General features: G+C 34.4%; 1 protein-coding gene across 2 annotated transcripts in view; it reads right to left on the bottom strand.

Moving 5' to 3' along the window:
- LOC129911080 (methylcytosine dioxygenase TET) overlaps nt 1–23,036 on the bottom strand; it is a 183,837-nt gene that overhangs the window by 121,119 nt on the left and 39,682 nt on the right. For both annotated transcript variants that reach the window (XM_055988741.1, XM_055988742.1), the window contains exon 3: nt 10,079–10,159. In XM_055988741.1, the coding sequence (XP_055844716.1) occupies nt 10,079–10,159 (81 nt within the window). The remainder of the gene's footprint in view (nt 1–10,078; nt 10,160–23,036) is intronic.

The following is a 23,036-nucleotide window of genomic DNA, read 5'->3' as shown; positions in this document are numbered from 1 at the left end:
ATCCGTACTGTAGATAGGTAATTAAATAAGTTATAATTGTACAAAATTTCAATTAATTTCATATTCAAAATTCGGAGATAACGGTAAAAAGATGTTCTTTTCCAACACACGTTATATCTTTTGATCTAGTGCACATACAAATTTGATTTAACTTTAATACGCATGCTGATAACATAACCTTTTATTTGATATATCACACATAACGTTACGTGCTCTACAAGTTACACAATCTTAAATTGAAAAAAAAAAAATTAAAAATACCTCAAAACACCTGTGGAGATCTGTTGGCGATGACCAGCTACCAGTGTAGGAAGTACCGACCGTAATCTCAGTCTGGAAATTCGACATGGTTGACTTTAAAAAATTCTAACTTCTCTTGTAGACATCTTTGAAGTAAGATTTATGCATCATTATACAAGGTGAAACACTAAGCTTTCACATGGTATAAAATTTTTTATAGGTTGTCAAACAAAAAAATTGATTTAATAGCATGAGAACATAAAAATAGATTTTTTTTTTTTGCTTTTTGGATGAAATTTCATCGAGTTTAAAAAATTCTAGCTCTTTTTGTAGATGTCTCATAGACTTGAGCGATATATATATTTTGAGCTAAGACAATAAGCTTTTAGATGATATAAAATTTATCTAGGTTGCCATATAAAAAACATGAATTTGAAGGTGATAGAATAAAAATAGGTAGATTTTTTCTGTTTTTTTTTTTTTTTTTGCAAGAAAAATGATTTTTTAAGGTTTCACTTCTAACACGTGTGAATTGCACACATGATTTTTTTTTTTTTTTTTTGTTCGGTCTTTAATTTGAAGACCTTTGTAATTGAATACTTAGCCTGAAGCCATACATTGAAAGGAAGATTATAAAGGGGGCTTGATGGGACAGGACAAGGCAAAAGGTCAATGATATTGCAGGGAATTTAGGTCAATTTTTTTTTTGCATTCTAGGGAGAGCTTAAGAAAAAGGATTTGAAAGGATTATGTTAAGAGGTTATTGAACTTTGGGGATCAATAATGTAGGTTCTAACATGAAACTTAACCACTTTGACTCATCTGCCAGATTATACCTACTCAAAAGCTTTAAGGTTGAATCCAAAAGGGTTTCTATCAATCCTATGATTGCTTTAGAATGATTGAACGATTTCAAGAAAATTTGAATTATTTTTAGAATTATAAGGAATTCGAAGTCTGAATCTAATATCCAGACATTTTTAAAACCAATAGTCCTGAGGTCCTAAGATATCGGAGGTTCAAGATCTTTGAATAAAGTCCAAAAACAAAAACAAAAAAAAAGTCTACCCAAGACCGAGAACCCTGTGCCCCTCAACGCCTCAACCTTAAAGCGTATAATTTAAAAAACCCGTGAGTAAGAATCACACCAATTCTTCAAAAACAATGTTTTGACAGAAAACACATTTTCTAAATTCAAAGATTCAAAAAACCAAAATCCGAAAATGCAAAATCAAGATATCACGAAACCCCATTGGTATTGCCGAAAAAGTAAAACTCGAAACTCAACAAAAGTCCAAAATTTAAATATATAAAATGTTAAACAGAATCCCAAATGACACGTGAAACCCTAAACAAACCCCCCACAACAAACAAATCCCCGAAAAATCAAGATCTTAAGTCCAAGGTTTTCTTGTAGTTTTCAACTTTTCAGCGTTTTAGGGCTTACGAATACTGGTTTCCATATTAATTTTATGGATTTTTGGTTTCTGTATTTTCGCAATTCTGGGGTTCTTAAATTTTTATGTTCCGAACTCCAAATTTTGGAGTTCATTTTGACGTTAATTGATTTTCGTTTTCGTTATTCTGGATACTCCTGGGGGTCAATTCTCGATCTGTGAAACTGTGAAGTGATAAGTTTTATCACGTTTTCATAATAAATTCGATTCTGGAGTTTTTTTTTTTTTATTTTAACCGAAATTTCCAAATTTAGATTACCAGGGCGGGTTTAAGGGGTATTATGAATATTGGTCATTCGAGGTCTCACAAAATAGTGACAAATTTGTTCAAATGGAATATTTATTTTGTAGGGTTTTTAGAATCTGAATATTCGGATTTCGGGTTTTTTTTTTTAATTTCGTGACTTGTGTGGTTTTAGTACTAGATTTCTTATTTCAGTTTTCTTAACTTAGACCCCGAGCTAGGAGTCTTAACAATTTTTTGAATTTGAGGTTTGGATTTAGGGATTTGTATAAATTGTTAAGATTTTTGGGCTTTCTAAATTTTGACCCAAAAACTTTTAAAGACTTCAAGCTTTGAAGGCTAGAAGCTCTGAAATAGGATTCCACATCCAATTAAAATAATCCCCGATTGAGTGTTAAATAAATTTTCCAAAGAAAAACCTCAAATTCAGCGAGTAAAGTCTCCAATTTGCTGTCCGCCACTCATTAGACATTCAATTACCCAACATGAAAAGTAACAAGTGAATCCCTATACCATTGCACAGAGCCTTATCCATCATCCATCCCATTAAGTGGCTCTATAGGAACATTTACCCAAAATAAAAACAACAAAAAAATAACAACAAACATTGAAAAAGCCAATTGGTGTAATTAGAGCATCACATCTACATATGGGAACGCGCGCCTCCTCCAGCAATTTTGTCCGATTACAATCGCATCACATCTCGCAGCAAACACCATCATCATCATCATCATAGCCAAAGCCAGCGTCATTCTGAGCATCAGAGCAACCGGTGGCAATTGGCAAAGGCACAGCATCTGCTTACCGATTCACTCTATGTGTGGATGTGTGTTTCCCCCAAAGGAGCAAGAGATTGGCCTCGTTTTGTTTGGTGTCAAAGCGCAATCAAACAACCAACAGGTATAAAGCTGGCTGCAGCGAGTATCACATTGTTAGCCCGGACTATATCTACTCTCAACACCTCTTCAGTTCACTGCACTTGAATGGTATTACATACCAATTTCTGTGAATGATGATGATGATGGTGCATCCGATAACTTGCCACAGAGTCAACACACACAAAAACACCGTGTTCTTGTTGTTGTTTTTGTTTATGCACAAATCTACAATGTCACACTCAATAGATTCACTGAGCCGTCAATTCGACGGAATTCAGAATCCCGAATCCCAAAGGCGAACCGTTTAGCACATTGTGCATACAACAGAGAGACCGAGGAGAAACACGTCGACCGACGATATGGCATGCAGCAGCAGTCTCGATATGGTGTCGTCTCGATTTCAATACCCAAAAGCATTTCAAAATAAAATTATTTTATCTGACACGAGGGAGTTAAAAAAAAAAAATAAAATCCCAAACAAAAAACCCCGAGTATAATAAAAAAAAAAAAAACAGATCTCTGTCCATCCAGCCAGCCAGAGTGCCACGAGCTGGGACGATTGATTGACAAAAACGCGCAAAAAGCCAACCAAAACACCACATCCGAATGAACATCGGGTTTATCCTCCTGCAGGGCGATGTGTGCCGGCATCCAGCGACTCACATCGTCGACCGCCAAATAACGAGTGTAAACTGTGAAATTTTCCACTACTGACTCGCAAAAAAAACATTTAACTTGATGATGGCTTCACCATCTCTCCTCCTGATGACCAGCCAGGACCTCATCGTCGAGTCATCATCACCCTAGTGCGGTGTGTCCTTGTTCGATCATAAAAATCTGTCGTCGCTTTTAGTTATGGAAATGCAGCGACTGCATAGTGAAGCAACATGAACAACAAAAAATCTCCACACACCTGTTGACAGGTTGTCTGCGGACGGTCTGGCTGCAATGATGATGCCCCGGAATGGTGCACAATGCGCTGAGGACGTGCCAATGCCAATCCTAACACCAAATGCAGATCTGAGTTACGTAACGATAACGACACAAAGCCGTAAATTCTACGCTCCTGGCGCCTCACGCGAACACCAAAGCCAAACCTATCAGAGAAGCCACCGCACGATGCATCCCAGGGAGGGTTTTGGTGAAGGGTGCGGGCGTTACGATACGATACGGGAGTGTGTAACCTATCATGAGTCGAACTATCAACAAGTTTATTCCTCCAGCGGCGCTCCGTCAACTGACAGACAGACGTTTAGCACGATGGTGCACTTACAAGTCACCGAACCGAACCGTTCTGTAAATGTGTACATGCATCGCGCGGACTGTTCTCCTTTCAGTTTTTCGTTTTTTTTTTTTTTATTTTTACTTTTTTTGTTATTGCTGCCTGCTCTGTTTGTTGAATGCCAATGTGCACTGACTGCACCAGGGATCTAGGTCTGGGTGGTTAGAGCTCTCTTTGGCTTGGGCTAACCTTGGTCTGGCTTGGAGTAGCTGACTGCTGTCTGCCTGTTGCTGGTTTCCACTGTATGGCAGCTCTATACCTATCTAGATATAGAACTAGACAAGTACCCGCAACGAGTACTGGCAACCGGAGGGAAGACCTTCGTGGATTACTATATTTACTGCCTGCCAGTAGACTTGACTACGACACGTCGACAACGACGAGGACATCACAGATCCCCCTCTTTCTGAGGAGAGCTGAGGAAAAATGTGTGTTAATGTCATACTAACATACAAAACGAAAGTGTAAAGCTTATATAGGAACGTGCCAAGAGTCCCAAAGAGAAGGAAGGGAAGGGTTAAAAAACCAGCAAACGACTGACGACACAGAACAAAAAAAAAAAAACAGAGGGTTTATTTCCCGGTCTCTGGGATATAGGTAACTAAGAACGTCTGAGCTGTGGTCCTTTTGCTTTGAGATTAGAATTCATTCCAATGCACCAGAGAACATACACACCATATCTATATACAGAGAAGCATACCCAGGACCATATCGGTAGCTCGATTTTATACAAACGAAGGAGAAAGTCTTCGCGAGAGCTGTATTCTTTTTTGTTTTCTGTGCTGTTTTGTTCGTTTGTATGTTTCGTGCCAAGTGATTACAGAGTGCCGATGAACAAGTCCCACACAGTATTGTTGGCAGCAGCGTTAGCGCCAGCACATACCTTAGAGCTAGAGAACGTTAAGAGCTAAGAGGTATTGTGTATAGCTTCTGTCACACCATTTTGTCGTTGTCGTCTGCTTTAGTTGAGTAATAGGGTTGATCATGAATTTCTTAGGGACCAAGTTCTTTAGGGTTGAGAGCAAGGTCGGTTGCCAGAGATGTTTGCTAAAGAATTTCAATGTTTCTTTTTTTTTTCATGAGTTGCGAGGTTTGTGGCGAAGATTTCAGCAAAATTAAATGAAAAACAGTTTTGACAAAATATGCAAAGTTGCGAAAAGTGTCAAAAGTGCGAGAAACATTGTGAATATGCACATTTTCTTCAGAACTGTTAGGTTGAAAAATAAAATTAAATTAAACATATATTTACATTTTCCGAAACGATGCGAAGTTGCGAAACCTTATAAAATTTTGAAAAGTAAGCAGAATCTGGGAAAAGGAATCTAGTTGCAGGGCTTTCAAGAAAATTTTAAAATTCCCAAATTGCGAAATCGTGAAAACTGCTAGAAATGATGCAAACCTAAAACAGGTATAAGGCTACATGCTTAAGAAATTAAATAAAATTCAACATTTTTTTAAAAAGTTGGCAGAAAGTGCGAAATTGCGAAGTGGTGATAAGAAATGTTGATCCAATGGAATGGAATTGCATAATTTTTTGTCAAAATTTAATGAAGAATGAAAGTTGTGAGAAATGTTTCAAATCTTCAAAACTGTCCTACTGCACATTTGAAAAGTAGGTAAGTTCAAATAATTTTTTTTGAGAAGTTCAAACAGCTTTGTTTTCTTTTTTTGAAAAACGGTCCATTTGTTAATTGATTAATTTGTTGTAGAAATCAATTCAAGATTTGAGAGAAAACGGTTTTTGTACTAATAAGAACAAATTTTTCCAATTTTACAATTTTCGCTATACAGGCTTATATTCGTGAATTGCATTTTTTTGCAATAGCGGGGAAGAATGCGATAACAAATTTTTGCAATATTTCGCAAATCTCTAATTTTTCTTAATTTCGTAGGTAATTTTCATATTAGAAAATAAGAAAACAGACAAGATCTATTTGCAAATTTTAATATTTGGTACATACAACTGGAATTCGCAAAAAGGATTTTTTTTACAAAAATAAAGGAATATAATTTTGAGATTATATTTGTTACTTTGCAAGCTTTGTATTTCCTCTACAATTTATTAATAAAATTAAAAACTGAATTTAAAGAAGCTTTTTTTATTGGAGTGAACAAAAAATCAGTGTTGCGAGATTTTGCGAAGTATTGCCAAACTTCGCAAACTTATTTTTCAGCTAAAATAAGGATTCCAAAGTGATTTTATGTATTTCAAATGTATGTAAATGCAATATCTAATAGAAACTTGAACACATTTCCCCAGATTTGTATAAATTATTCACCGATAACAGAATTACTTACAAGTCTTCAAATTTATACTTTTTTCCATTAAAATTAACTTAAGCTGGCAACCATTATATTCATACAACTACCACATTTATGCTTTTGTAGACGTCAAGTCAGTTGAGAGTTAGCATGTGGAGATGGATTCTCAAAACGTGGAATACCCCCATCAGCAAGCACAGCACAGCTAACAGCATAACGACTGAATGTTGTAGCAGCAGCAGTAGACACTCCGTCTACGGATGACGATGTCGACAATGGAGGTGTCTGACTTAACGATTTTTTCCCACTCGACCAAAAAAAAAATAAAAAAAAACAACAACAAACTGAGACATCTCCCTTGCACACCATGGGAGACAGCCAGAGACTACGACAACGACGACGGCAACGTACATTGCTTGCGACGAACGAAATGATGATGATGCCGACAACGCAGACGACACACAGCGATTAGGGAGCAAAGCCAAAGCCATCACGCACGCATACTTCACTTTCACGAACGAACAACGAATGATGATGATGATGATTGTGAATGAAAAAAAAAAAAAAAAGGAGTGAGACAGAGTGAGTGAGAGACCCATGGAGCCAATGTCAAGGTACCACGTTCATCCATCCATCTATCCGCAATTCATTCGTCCCAGAGAAGCAGTAGCAGTTTGTAGCGCCATGCCAGAGCTCGTCGAGCACCGCCAAAGGGGGAATCAGCGCACCAACAATAAAGGCAATGGCAGCGACGACGACTATACGACGATGATAGCAGCAGTGGCGGTGGTGGTGGCGACGAAATATGAGGGTATGGCCCAAACGATTATTTGATCTTTTTCCGAATGTGTGCTTGCGGTTAGGATGGATGGAGGCTTTCTGGGTCCCCAGCTACAAACAGACGGACAACAGACAGAACCGAGCCACTATTATACACCGCACTATAACAACCGATGGCAACTAAGCCACACTTCTCTCCATAAGGCAAAGACGAAGGGAGTTCCCCGACATGAGGCGGGGTAAGAGGGTGGGAAATGGTTTTTTTTTTTTTTTGAATATACGAGGATTGAACCGAAACCGACATAACAACAACAACAACAACTACGACAACACAAACGACGACGAGTCTCTTTGGGAACTTCTTGACAGAGAGTCGTAGCCAAACATGGCCACTTACACGATACGATGACGATAAAAGTATTACATAATCTCTGTCGAGCAAGTGGAATGAGGTGAAGGCTACTTTACTCAATGGATTGCTGGCTGATGTGGTGCCGCGTCCGTATCCGTAGTCCAACAAAACCAATCCAAACGACGACGACGACGACAAGTGTAGAGTACCGTCGTCGTCGTTTGTTGTCGGTCGTCTTTCTTCTCCACAGCATAACGATATATAGCAGGGTGGATTGAATACAAGAACTCTTATACCCCGACTTGCTTATAGTACGGACGTATCCAGCCAGATGTGAGGAGCACCAGTAATCTGAACGTACACACAGTGGGATTCGAATAAAATACGCCGGAACTGGTTGCTTCGGTTATATTCTCACTCCCAACCCTCTTCTCTGATGATGACGACGACCGACACGACGATGGTGGTGATGGTAGACTGGCTTATTACAATCACCGGGAGTTCCCAGGAGGTGTGAGGTGTTTTTTTCTCAGAATACTTTCAATATAAGGAAGCGTTTCTCATACGACGATGATGTTGCCAACAAGGGCTTCTCTCGTATGAATCCTACGGCAATACAGCTTTCATGTGCTTGCTGCCATCAAGAGAGATGGAGATAGAACCAAAGGACCCAGGGACCCCTAAACGGCTTAATATTGAATGGGGAACGAACGTTCGTTGGCTCCGGTGTCGCATGATGGTGATGATTGAACAGCATTTCTTAAACTCTCAAAAGATCCTCGTATACACGTTGGGAGACCTGGTAAAAGGATGTACGAATATAAGAAAACGCACAGTCAGAGTCGCACCGAGACGACGACGACAATGATGATGAAAGAAGAAGCCTGGTGCTGGGCTGGGATATACAAAACGTTTTTGTGGTTAAAAGGAGAGATGGATTCCCTCTTAATGGACTGAGAGTATGAATTTTTTTGAATTTTTGTAGCAACAGGTTGAGACTTTTTTGTTGTTGTTGTTGTTGTCTGATGCATATAAGCCAACCTACTTTTGAGCTGAATAAAGCCCCCCTTCTTCATGATGTGTTCTACTTAAACACTGCCAGACAGCGTGACGCCCTCAAAAAAATATAAGATAGGGTTTAAAAGAGGGGTTTTTCTGGTGTTCTACATAATAATAACGGCTTCCATCAATAGCAACAGTATGGTAGCACGAGATGAGTACCTCTATAGTTGCTCCTTGTTCCTTGAGGATGGATATACTTTATATGATTTCATCTGAGATCGAGAGGGGACTAAAGTATGGTTGTCACGCCGTTGCTGCTGTGCCGGAAGACGATGCGGTATATGTTTTTTTTTTTTTGTGTTAAGAGAGTGCTTATGGTGCCTTAAAGGTATATTGTTTGTTTCGTGTGTGCTTGTCATTGACATTGAAATTGAATACAGAAACAGAATCCAGCAGACAAACAATCGCCATTGATTCGTTTTTGAAAGACATTGTTGTCGCTTGTTGTCGTAGTCAAGACATATATTAGAGAGTCGCAGGGACAACTCTAAAGAGGGATAAATGTTTTAAGATAACAATTGACCTTTTAAATGGATGTGCTCCTGCTTTTTCTGTAAATGACAGTATTACAGAAATTTCTTTGGTGTTTTTGTTATCCTTTTTGAGGTTGATGAACTGGAATAATGATGATAACCATGTATAGTTTAGTTGGCTCTTTTGTCAAAATGTTTATGACAGAAGGGTTTGTCAGTTTTTTTTAAGCGAAAACAAAGCTGTCTACATGGCAGTTTTATAATTTTGGGAAAGTAAGATTTTAAGAAAAAGATATAGGTACCTATGTATTTTTTTACTTAAAGACCTAAAAGACTATAACCGAACAGAATGTGAAATTTTCACGTGTGAAAGGTCAATATTTTTTTAAGTTTGCTTTGGTGATGATGATCTACTTTACCCTGAACTGAATTACAATCAAAGAATTTCCAAGTTGTTTGAAATATCTCTGTTCAACCGTTTAAAAACTAATTTCCAATCGATTTTCAACTTATATTTGCAATTTATTTGATATTTTTTTTGGATTTTTTGAAAACTCTTATTTTTAAGTTATTAATATTCAGAAGAAGGTAAACAAAGAAAGAGTTTGCAAGGAACAAAACGAATACTAAAAAGTTGTATTGGAAACTGTTGTTTGCTAAAAATAATAGATCAGAAGTTCTACTGAAAATTCCATTATGATGTGGTATATAGACTTCTAAAATGTATCAGCGTGGAATTGACGAAATTCCAAAAAAAAAAAAATATTAACTTCCTTTCACTGATTTACAAAGTAACTATTTTATTACAGCAAAAGTTAATTTTAAAACTTTTGTTAATTGCTATTTAAAACTGAATATCCTTAATTTTTTTTTGTTTCAATTTAATTTGTTTAAGATTTCAACCGACAATTACCTTTTTTAAGTTGTTTTTTAAACTCATAATTCCGTAAAACTTATTTTAAATCTAGTTTTGTTTTGAATTAATTGAAATATATAATGTATAACGAATTTTGAACCTGAAGAATACGAATATGAATAACAAACTTACCCCAGTACTAGCACCTCGTCCCTTACCACGTCCACGACGTGATTCTGCGCGTACGACTTGACCGTCTGTACCGTAAATAATCTAAAATGAAGAAAAAATAATAAAAATAAATTTAATAAATTGTTAACATTTCAAATCATACATTTAAAAATTAAGTTTAAAATAAATTTCTAACACCACCAACGGTAGACTAAAATTTAAATTTAGTACTTAGTTCAACCAACAACCATTTTAGTACTAAATAAATTCATAATACATAATCTCTCCAAAAGATGTCGCTACGCTGAAGGCCAAATGGTTGTTGTACGAAACTTTTACAAAATTATTGTAGTAAATACACAAGAAGAAATCCTAGCAAATCTAACAACCTTAATTGTAAATTTAACGAAATAGTAATGCATACACTAAAGTGTACAAACTCAACGAAAGAATTCACAATTGAAATCGAACGAAAATGGTATTGGTTGAATTCTATGATATATATAAAAAAGGTTTATGGATTTGCTTTTAAGAAAACGGAAATCAGCCATATTAGGTGAATAAAATGGATGTTGTGATTGTGAATGAACGGAAGTTAATTTATTTTAAACCTGCAATATTTCATCAGCTGGTTCTGGTGTTTATGTGATTTCCATCAGTTTTTGAATTTTTCGATTAATTTTTTTGTTTGTGCTTGACAGAAACTATAAAACATTTTAATGTGAGAAGTGTCACTTAAGCGTCACTTACGCAACTTTTAAGTTAATTCAAAAGAATTAAGGGATTTCAAATCGACTTGACATACGATTCTTGGGGAGCAAAAATTCAAACCTAAAAGTTCTTTGCTAAATGGTTTTTTAGTGAGATAGGTATGCAATTAAACAAAAAAAAAACTGCTGATAAAAAGTACAAGTGGTAAGTATTCGAACTCATAGTTTTCGTTTACACATGAATTGAGTTAGCTGAAATTCATATAACTAAGTAAGCAGAACTAAAAACAGATCTAAAGGCGTTAAAGAAGTTTCCAGAAATTTAAATTTTCATTACATTTTTTTTTATCTGTGTTTTCATTCATGAGAATTATGTTAGATAAAGCAAATATTTTTCAGGAAACGCTCCAAACTCAATCTGGGGTCGAATTATGACACACGATTACGATCATACGTTAACGTTTTGACTATTTCTGTCTCTATTTAATTTGTAGAAAAAGATAAGGACACATAGCGACCACACGTTAACGAACGTATGGCGTTATTCGACCCCTGGATTTTTAAGCACTTTTTGTATTGATATTGATTTCAAATTTTTGTTGTTGAATTTAGTTTTGAAACTTTACTGACTGGACCTCGAAGTCTTACAAAAAAAAAACCCCTTCTTTTTCTATACTGACAGAAAAAAAAATTTAATGTGTCAGCCCAGAGGAAAAAAAAAACTGATGTTTCGATTTTTACAGAAAATTATAAGAAAATGAATTTAAATGAAAGTCCAATGTGGTATAAATACAATATATATACATATTTTTTTTTCTGTTAAGATGTCAACATTTTCAATTTTTTTTTAAATTTTATGTCAAATCTAGACCTTGCAAAGACCCGACTGATTTGAAAAATAACAACTTATTGATTAAGATATTGACTTATTGATGATCCTTTTTCGAAATAATGAATTTCTTATTTTTTGCAGTTTCTCCTGTCTTCTATAAATATCGTTCGTTCAAAAACAAAGCTTTTCTCGAAAACTTTTATTGGCTCTTTAAAATAAAGTTTTGACTTAAAAAAATAACTTTAAATGTTTTATTTTAATCGGTTTTTAATAATAATAACGACGATTTATCGGAGATAACCCAAAAAATATCGATGAATCGATTTATTTGGATCAACGTATCCGATTTAACTATCGATTATTATTTTTACGAAAATATCAACTTTCAAGTTATAAAGAATGGAGTGTGAAAGGTCAAAACTTTGTTCAAAATCTTGCAAGCAAAATGTACATAAATAAAGTACTAAACACTAAATGTATATGAAAAAAGTGTTCGATAAAATTTGGAAAGAATATACATAATATCATAGAGGAAGGAATACCTAGAGACGCGACTTCTGTTGGTTTTTCTCTTCCACCCTACAAGCTGCAATGAGAGGAAAAACTCCACAGTGCTTATATGTGGTAGTTTTCCCGTGCATTTTAAATGGCACCAACACATTCAACTGTGGAGTTGAGCTCAAAACAATTAAAAACAATTTAAGTGCTCAGTAGGAAATAAATTCATACAAAAATAATATAATAAATTCAAAACACGAACCTTTTTTTTTATTTCTGTATACATATTTATTGAAAGGTGGGTGTCTGGAGTGAGCTATTTGAGCTATTCAAACCAAAATCATGTTTAAATTCAAAATTTGTGAGGACATCTACTGGTGAAAGGAAGGTATTAAACGAATTGTACTTTTCACACGTATTCACAGATAGGAAAACAAGAGAAAAATAAGAGAGATTATCTGAAATTAAATTTGCGGGTGTTTTAGGTAAGGGGGGTACGAGTCGGCTCTCTAGGTATTCCTTCCTCTATGATATTATGCTGATCGAACAATTATGAAGGCTGAGACCTCCAACTACAACGGATTTCTTGTCTTGTGAAATTGAATAGTCCGTAGAAGAATTTAACTTGTTTTACTAATAGCTATGTCAACTTGTTACACAGAAAAGCGAAAAATTAAAATTTGTAACAACACCTACAAGTACATAGTTGTTGTTCAAGATCCATATTCGTGTGAAAGGAATCAAAAGTATTCTTTTTTAAGGAATTAACGAACAAAATTTGCAGACTTATCTTATTGCAGTTTTTGTTCAAAATGTTTAATTGTTTATTTTCTGAACTAATCATTTAAAAGCTTTGAAAACACAAATTTATTTCAAAAACGTTTTTTTTTTTTTTTTTGAAAATCCAACCTCATAAAAACTAAAAAGTCCTTACCCAAGCCGATTGATCTGTAAACTAAACGTAACTTACATACTTTGTATCAAACTGTACCTAGTTCTCAACCATCAAGTTGAATGCACTTTCTCCACCTTCAAAATTTTCATTCATTAGTTCCACATCCTACTCCCATTCTTCTCTCCAAACGACACACATAATATATCCATAAAATTAGAAAAGAAAAAAAAAAACTTAAAATAATTTTTTGAAAAAGTCGCCCCTACTAACCCAAATCTCCGCGCGCCAGTTGGGATGTCATCTCATAAATTTTAATTTCAAATTCATATCCGAAAAAAAAACACAGAAAATTCTAAATTTCACTTTCTCATGTGTGACATTGAATTTCCTGAGAAAAATCAATTTCCAAATTCCCGCCTTAAAAATTTTTAAAAATATATAATTAAAAGCAGTGAAAGAAGAAAGTATAAGAAAAAAAATCATTTTCGAAAAAAAATCCTCCACTAAAAGTGTCACCATTAACCATTACCATAAGGATGTGAGGAAGATGAGAAAAAAAGTACATAAATACAGCGACGAACCCACACGAACAGGAGTGTACCTATATTATTTTTATATAATTGCTTCCGAATGTACACCACGCCACTGCAACTCTCTTACCAAAAAAAAAAAAAAGCATCAAAATTCAAGATCAATGTCCTTTGGAGCGTGTACGCTTCGAAAGACCTTCAAGTGAAAGATGGGCGCAGTTTTATTTTTAACCCAAATGCATCCATCTGTCTATTCGTTCCTTAATTTAGTTTCTGTTTTTTTTTTTTTTTTTTTTTTTTATGGAAGACAGAACGCGCGAGGCGGCGGCAATTTTCTATCAAAAATAAAGTCAGCACACGCATTCCTAGCCCCCAACGAAGTTTGCTTTTGGATCATCTTGGGACATATCTAGAGGCCGAGTGAGACTCTATTTTTAAACACCCACAAATGGATTTCATGTGTACATTTGAAATGCTCTCGCTTGTCTGGTGGATGTTGATGTGGTTCGGTGTTTTGAAGATGCATATAGAAGGGATGCGCTTGCTTTTTGGTGGAAGATGCTTAATGCTGTTGCACCATACGCGCTAGCTGTAGCTGCTGCAACAGTTGTGCGTGGATTGTCTATTTTTGGGATAACACTGGTAATAATGGAGGAGCAAGTCGTTGCTGCTGAGTGAATGTTTAATGGGCCTATGTGAGAGATTTTGAATTTTTGTAATAATGAAAGGATGAGTCTTGGAAAAAGATTGTGTATGACATTCGTTTTGATCAATGTTGATATACGAAAATGTGTGTAACTGAATATTATTTTAATTTTCAAGGATTCGAGGATTAAAGGCTTTTACATACTTTAATGTTTATATGCATAATCTTCTCAATCTGGTTTGGTATATTTGACATTTTGATCCATACAAAAAATGCGAAACATGCCTACTATCACTACCAAAAATAACACAAGTCAACAATATTGCACCTTTTTTTATGTTTCATGAAGTTTCTTAACTGTTTTTTACTAATTTGCTCTCACTGATTTCAAATCGCCCTCAGTATTTTTTCTAGCAGCTCTTGGTTGGGCGATACAGGTTCTAGAAAAATGCTTAAAATGTTGCAAAAAATCGATTAGTGAGACTTTATAACGGGAATATCTCGCTAATAAGAAAATTTTGATTTCAGATTCGAGGTCAACATACTCATATTACTTCCTTTTTGAAACAAAATCACGATAAGATATGCGAATGCCTAAAAAGTACATAGCAAAAAATCGATTATCAAGATTTTATAACGAGAATATCTCAAAAACGCCAGCTGATATAAAAAAATACGATTCAAGTTCAGCACTCTCAGAACCTCTAGAAAATTATTATTTTATTCCTGAAACAAAACCACTGTAAGTTAGAGAAATGCTTGAAAAGTAACAAAAATTCGATTATGTATTGAAATTTTGTAGCGGGAATCCCTACTAAAAATTTTGCTTCTATAAAGCTTTACAGAAGCAACAATTGCATCTGTAAAGCTTTATAGAACCAAAATTGTTTGTCGGGATGTCTCAAAAATGCGAGCTGATAAATCATTTTTGACTTCGGATTCGAGTTCAGCACAAAAAAGTACATTAAACTTAATAAAACAAAACGCTTGCTGTGTTTTAAGCAAAAAAAATAAAATGTCTTCGGATATTAGTCTTAGTCAAAACTTAAGCTTATAGAAATTATGCGGATTCAGAGTTGTATACTTTAAGATTTTGTGGAGGACTTTTTTTTCCTAACAGAAGGTTTTATTTCAGGAGTTGTTTACCAATTTTTTCCATCGAAGTTTGAATAAATTTTTGGATTCTATTAAATCCTGTTGCCTAGAAAGAAAAAGCATCATTAAGGCCACTGTATGACTATTTTACTGAATTCAACTATCAACTTGCTTTATTGTTTGGTAATGAAGCACCTTTGCCTGTCTATCGCTGGTTTGCTAAATTCGGTAGCTTGCAAGAATGTCCTGCTAGAAATAGAAAGTAATAGTTTTCCTTCTAAACTTGGTTTTTCCATCGAAAATGGTTCATAGAAATTGAATTTACCCATCGACTCGCTTGAAATCAGCTTTTCAAATAGTCCTTACACTGCCAATCTCCGTTCCTAAAGCGTTCTAATATGGATTCAGGCAAATTCAAGTTTCCAATTTAATAAAGTGACATAACTATTGCTCCCACGGTTCTCTATTATTTTTGTGTATTGAACATTGATCAAACATACATATACAATTCTCAAACAATATTGTTCAAATATTGAAACCACTTGAAGTTAAATATTTGTTTTGATCCACCATTATTTCTCAAGTTCTTGCTTCTGTTAGACATCAAAATGCATAACATTGATGTTCAAGTCCTTTTTATTTCAAATCCAAATCATATTTATAATATCCTTAATGGTTAAATGTAAACATGTTTTTTTCAAAAACATCAATGCGCTAGCGCATCGGTTTGTCCTGAATAAACGAAATGCCACCATTAGGCTATCATATTTTTCATCAAATAACGCACATAAGGCATTATCTATTTTTTTTTTTTTTTGTGATTCTATTTTTCTCTTTCACTCATCCTTTATTATTATTTTTTTTTTTGCTTTTTATTGGTATAGAGTAGGTACACTCTGAAAATGTGAACAATTTTCATTCTCCCCCTCTTTATTTATTTTATAGAAAAACATGCAGCTGTTGTCATCTTGTATAGTCTGTTATTCTGCTGGCTGGCTGTGTTTCGACTCTTCTCTGGATCAAAAAGTGTCCAATTTTATAAAAACATTGTTTTTGTATGAGATGGTACAAAGCAGTTACCATATTACACATCAGAAAGAGAGAAAAAACAAGGATGGATGACGATGAGGGATGAAATAGGGATTTCGAAATGGATAAGTGCATTAAGAATTAATTTGTAATATAATTTTTTTTTTTGTGATTTTAAAATTTGTAAGGGTTGATGGTCGCTAGGATTTCAATACTTAAAAATTTTTTTTTGTTACCTTTTTAGGCAATTATTCAAAATTATCCAAGCTTAGTATATCTAATTAATTTGACGTGTCGAAAATAACAGATTATCTAAAGCAATATCTTAGTTCCTATTAGCAATGTGATATAGTGTAGGACTCGTAACAATTATTGCCGCAGAAATCCTAGCAACGCCCGCTCTTCACACAACAAAGACAACATACCTAATGTTTTTTGAAATAGGATCGCCATATGGTGTAATTTTTTGTTTGAACACTTAACAGTCGTTAATTCAAAAGTCCCACTTAAATCTTTTCTAGATTATATGTTTCGATTTCTAATACCTAGTGATTAACTGAACTGATTACGAGTTTTACTACCCTGATTCATGAAAATGTTTTTTTCTTTCGGACTTGAATTTTGTTCATGAAAAATTACAATTTTTTTAAATTACAATTTTTTAGATTAAATATGTAAAACTATTTGAAAAGGTCGGTTTAAGTTACCAATTTATGAAATCACATTTATCAGTGAACTACATAATTACTTACATATTTAAAATTTCGATTATTTTACGATTTCTTTTAATTAGAAATACTAACGAATTCAAAAAGATGGAAGTATGTTTGTCACACAAGCAAATAAAATTTGAATTAGGTACAAAACTCAGCAGTTTTGTTGATTTCCTATTAACAAAAAATAATAATTGCTAACAGCTCGAGTATTCTAGATAGTGAACCTGAAATTTTTGAGTCGTTATAAGATTTATATATCACCATAAAAGCATGATAGCGAAAAGCGTATTTTACACATCGATATGAATACATTTTTGATAACACAAAGATAATGTTAATATTGCCCTGAAAAACCACATTGAGTAACCTAATGGTACTTTACTTTGCAGGAATAATATAATGAGTTAACTCAGAGCCATCTCTGCAATAAAGCATTAGAAGTAGTATACAAATTCATCATTGAAACTAATCAGTATTGTGGTTTTTTGACAATTCATTTTTATTAATCATTGAAAAATTGCTATGATTGAAGAATGATAAATCCCTGGTAGACATTTAGGTCAGAGTTGATCAGTGAAATCAAAACTGAAAGATGAAAACAGAGGGAAAGTTCCTAAAAGTGAAGATTCTATTGAAGTCATTGAGGAGCTCAAATGCATTTCTGATTCCAAATTAATATTCAAACACAACAAAAAAGTATACATATACATTATGTAGATTTTTAAATGTTTAGAAATCATTGAGAATGTACCTGATTTTTTAAAGATTTTGATTTAAGTTCAATATCGCCAAATTTTTCAGCATATTGCTACTTTCTCTTGAATAAGAAATCCATGTTTTTTTTTAAATTTTTTTAAAGAAAATCTTCATATTCCACGAAATTAAATATCACTGAAAAAAAATATTTTCAAACAAACGAAAAAAAAAACAACACAAAAATATAATAAAACAAAATTGACTGACAAATGTTTAAATCACTGATTACTGAAATTATATATTATTTCCGTGCAAGTGTATTTTATTTTTTTCATTTAAATTTTAATTTAACTTGTCGAAAGTACTTTTTTCAGGATTTCGGATTTAAGAAGAAATGCATAGAAAAGTGGAAAACAGGAATAAAAATTGGGAACGAAAACAAAATTAAAAGTTCAAAGGTCCATTTAAGTTTAGCTATCATTTCAAATGAGGTAGGGTTTGATATAACGGTTTTAAAACATCCTTTTAGTAAATAATTGTCATCAAATTATCCTAGTAATGACCGGAAAGTGTAAAATTAGATTTAGTTAAGAAAGGTAGCTATTAGAAACGGAACTTAAATTTAATTCGACCATAAAAACGCTGACAATTATAGTCCTGCTCTATTTTGTTAGTCCTCAATAACGGTCTACACACCCAACATCAAAGAAATGTCAGCTTGAAAACCAAATTCCCTGATCGAATGTTGAAATAATTATGCAGTAATTATTTTTGCTAAATACATTCCTTAACCACCACTGTCCACTATAAAAATGCCAAAAAGAAGGATCCTTTGAAATTATACCTTAAATGAAAACTCATTCAAGTGTTTACTACAAAAAAAAAAAACTCAATCCAATGAGTCTACACTGAACCGAGTTTATTACCAAAACCACACATCTGCCCAATTCACAATTAACAACAACTAAAAAAAAAACCTACCTAGCCCACCACATACATCCGGCGAAGCTATAAAGAGTAACTGTTGATATTATTCTTCAACATATTGTTACTTTTTTTTAGCAGTAAACATGAAAGCATATCCTTGTACACAAAAAAAAAACCACTAGACAGATATCTTTATCCATGTATGAGCCCAAGACAGAAAAAAAAAGTTATAAAAACCTCAAGAACTGGCTCACGTGTAGGTTCAATTATTCTTTATTTTCGTTTTTTTTTTTTGTTGTTGTTATGTCTTGCCAACCATCGGCATCGTCTTTGCTTATTATATAGCCCCGACATCATCCTTTCATTTGTCTTGTTGGAGTAGATCCTATATACTCCCTTTGCGCCAAAACATAACCTAAAACAAAATGACGACACCAACGAAGGCTTTGACGACGACGATTTTGCCAAGGGAACGATAATGATGATGTCGATGGCACGCATCAGCAAAAGAAAAACACCAGAAGCACCCTGCCAGACACAACAGAACCGACCTACACTAACTCCGATTTTATGTGCCCACTTGATACAAAACACAAATTTCTTCCAGCTGATGTTTAGGTCCCCCAAAAATTTTGTTTTTGTGTTTTGATATCGTCTCCCTCTTGGTTGTGTGTCTTTTTTTTTGGGGGGCCCAATCCCCAAAAATAAAAGCTTTTTATTTTTAGGGAGCCGCATTTTTGTGGTTAAGTGTGTGTGTGTTTTGGGTTAGTCTGTCCAAAAAAATGTGTTATATTTTTTTTTTTTTTTGCAAAAACAGTCCCTAGGTTATTTGGAATATTTATAGGAGTAATAACCAAAACAAACGAATAAAAACAACGGAACCAGAAAAAGGGAAAGACCATCATCATTGTTATCCGCTTATGGTTTTGGCTTCTGGGTTCATTGTCCCAAAAAGATATCATTGTGGGTTTACCCTTTCTTAACAAACAATAACCGTTTTGATAAAAAGGGAAACATTATCATAGATTAAAGAGGCAGAATTTCTATGTGTGTGTGTGTGTGACCATGACCTTGAAGGATAAGTATTATTATTTTTTTTTTCTCTCCTTCTTCTTTTATTACCTAACCAACCCCCTCAAAAGCGCCCTTTTTTACTTTGATGCAAATAATCACCATCATCACAAAAGGGGACCACCATTATTCAACACCATCTATCGAATATTTCAAGGTTAAGGTGACGAGACAACACAGAACACCACCCTCCAGAGAGAGTAAATTTTTTGTTGTTGTGTGGATGAGGGGGGGAAAAACACCATTTTACGACACCAACGCATCACCCTCAATTGTTTGTTATGAGTGTTGCTTCCGGTACCGGGTGGGAGGTGGTTTGGCAATGAAAAGAGAGGTGGTTAACGACGACAGGGCTTTCACCCGATTCTAGGGTCATGAAACGGCTGGAAAAGAAACCATTTCCATCATTTTACCGCCTGGGGGTTATCGACAGTGTAAGACAACCAGTTTTTTCTTAGGTTGGGTTTGGGGCTGGCTAAAGTCCTAAATTCGCATAGCTCCCCCTAACAGATTAGGGTTGTTGTTTGTGTATATATACGCATCATCATAATATCACGCAAAATGTAACCGATTCTTACGGGTTTATTTTCTGGGGTTGTCTTTTATTACGATTGTGTGAATGGATTTGAGAGGGGAGGGGGATTTCTTGCATTAATTTTATGATGGCGCGACGCACAAGATGACGTATAAGGAAATAACGACGAAGAAGAAGAAGATAAAGACGATGATGATTCTTTTGCAAATCGTTTTGGTACCCCGATTAACTTGTTGTGTCTGACTGAAGATGGGTTCTACGAAAATTTGGGGATTCTCCTTATTTCATTCTCCCTTTTTTTTTCTTATGTAAAAGGGGATTATTCTCATCATGTCAGCAAATCAATGGACTGAAAGAATTTCTCAAATCCTTTTTGCCTATGACGACGATGATGATTATAATTCAAAATGGATTTACCAATAAAAATGGGGTGCCAAATTGTAATAAACCTACATATATACACTCTGACGGGTGGTTGGTGAATTTGTCCGGGTGTTTTTGGATGGTGGTTTTTTGGACTTGCGGGAAGTAACACCGTAATAAACCAACCTCCACATACAAAAACAAATTAACTTAATTCACCCTCATACTTTTTTTTTTGGTGATGCGGTGGAAAATTGATCTAAACCCCTTGGTTGTTAACGTGTTCTGTTTGTAAGGTGTTAAAGGTATTTTCTTTGAGTGGGTTTCGGATATTTTTAGATAAGTGGTTGTGGAGTTTATTTATTTTGTTGTTTTGTCAAAATCTCTGCAGGTCCAAGGTCAAGTTCAAGTTTCAATTGATATTGGAAATTTGTTTTTATTTGCTTAGAATTGAAAAGGGAAAGTATAGAGTTTTGTAGGTCGTAATTGTTCTTGACTAACTGGGTAACTTAAAGGAGCACTTTACAGTAGTTTTAAATGTTTTTGTATTGCTGCAGACTTCTGGAAAAGGCTTTAAAAGTTATGCGATCCCTATTGATTTAAGAATTTAAAGTTCAAACTTTTTGAAATTTGAATATATTTTTTTGTTTAGCACATCTTTCAATTTATAACTGGAATATTAATGAGATTAAAGATTAAGAAGCATTTAGTACATTTTAGTACCTTCCTATAAAACTCCTTTACACCTTCTGCTTTAAAAATTAAGGCGGTTCTAAATTCTTGATTACAATAGACATCCTTACGAAGAATTATTTTGTATTTGAAAAAATGCTTCTAATGTGAGATTTTGAGTTCTCAAGTACTAATTTGTACGCATAAAATCGTACTAAATGGTGGGTGACGACATTATTATACTAAAAGATAATGAAAGCATTTGTTAATTAAAGAAGAGGGACATTTGAAGTCAAATATCAACAATTTTGTATTGCGGTCACTCTGGTGTATACGTAACTTTTATTAAAACATTATTTTGCGATGCAGGATTGTAGGGAAAATATTAATATAAATATAGTGCAAAAAGCTTAAATTAATTAACTTTGTATTTTGAGAAATAAATTCACACCTATATAACGCTTCTAAAAGCATTATGGTAAGGTTAAAGTCCTCATAGAAGTGAAATCAAAATTAATTAGTAGCTAATTAGTTTTTGAGATGTGATTTAATTTATTTTTCTTTAAAATTTTGAATCCCTGCTCCTATAAGCTTTCTTTAATTAGATTTTGGGTTTGACCATACAAATTAAATATTATTTTTTAGATGATAAATCAAATCAAAGTTTTGATGTTAGTTTGACTATTTTTAGAAATGCAGGGCTTAAATGAGCTTTTCTGGGTGACTTTTGGAGTCAAATTCTAATTTGGGCTCTCAAACGCACTGTTGACAATTTAAAAAAAAAAACGAGTTGTCTACACTGTTTAAGACTTCTACTATTTAAGGTCCTAAGACTTTCAGGACATCGATTAAACCCTTAAAGTATAAGCTCCTACCATGACAAAATATATGATTACAAGAAAATTCTCTTTTTTTACTTTAAATTCAAGTTACCCTTAAACAAATTTAAGTCGAGAAAAACAGTGACCCAAATCTGTCAAAGAATGGAATACATTAACACACAAAAATATGCGTCTTTCCCTACACTTACATATACCTACCTACACACGACATCGAAAATCCTTAATCGTTTGTTTGGGTTTTTTTCGAAAGCAAAACAAAATTGAAAAAAAAAATTATGCCAACAACTTTTGTCGTCTACACATGACAAAAATACTCCGCCGCAAGGGTTTTCTTTTTCATATAAAATCAACCCACCGCCCACGCTTATAACACACACAGGATCCCTACAAAAAAAAAAAGAAAATGATGAACCGATTACCTCTGACAAATGGGGTCGAAGCAAAAAAGTTAAGCCACCCACCCGGCTGGGTCCTGCCTCTGCCTAAGCAAGCCGCACCGACACGACCAAAACATCAGCCCCCATCTTCTTCACAAAAAAAACACAGAATGAAGCCTTGTAAACGTAGACGAATGAAAGTAAAACGAAGCAAAGGACGACAGAGTAAAAAAAAAAAGCCAACCTTACCCAAAACAAAACAAACAAGGATATGGGAGATTTCCTCGGACATGAGCATGTAGGCAAAAAAAAAGGAAAAAGCAGAAAATTAAGGAAATGAGTGCAGACACGAAAGGCGAAAATCTAGGTACCAACCTACCAACTTCGACTGAAGAAACCAGGAAAAAAAAAACAGGCCCACCCGCAATTTACTCCTACTTTGTTGTGCCCAGTCTCATGACACGACTTTGGTTTCTTCTTTTATACATTCTCCAATACACCTCCTATCCACATATACTAAGTTCAGAGTATCGAAATTGCTCCTA

This window comes from Episyrphus balteatus, chromosome 2, assembly GCF_945859705.1.
Source record: "Episyrphus balteatus chromosome 2, idEpiBalt1.1, whole genome shotgun sequence".
NCBI lineage: Eukaryota > Metazoa > Arthropoda > Insecta > Diptera > Syrphidae > Episyrphus > Episyrphus balteatus.
This window is presented reverse-complemented; position numbering and strand designations above follow the sequence as displayed.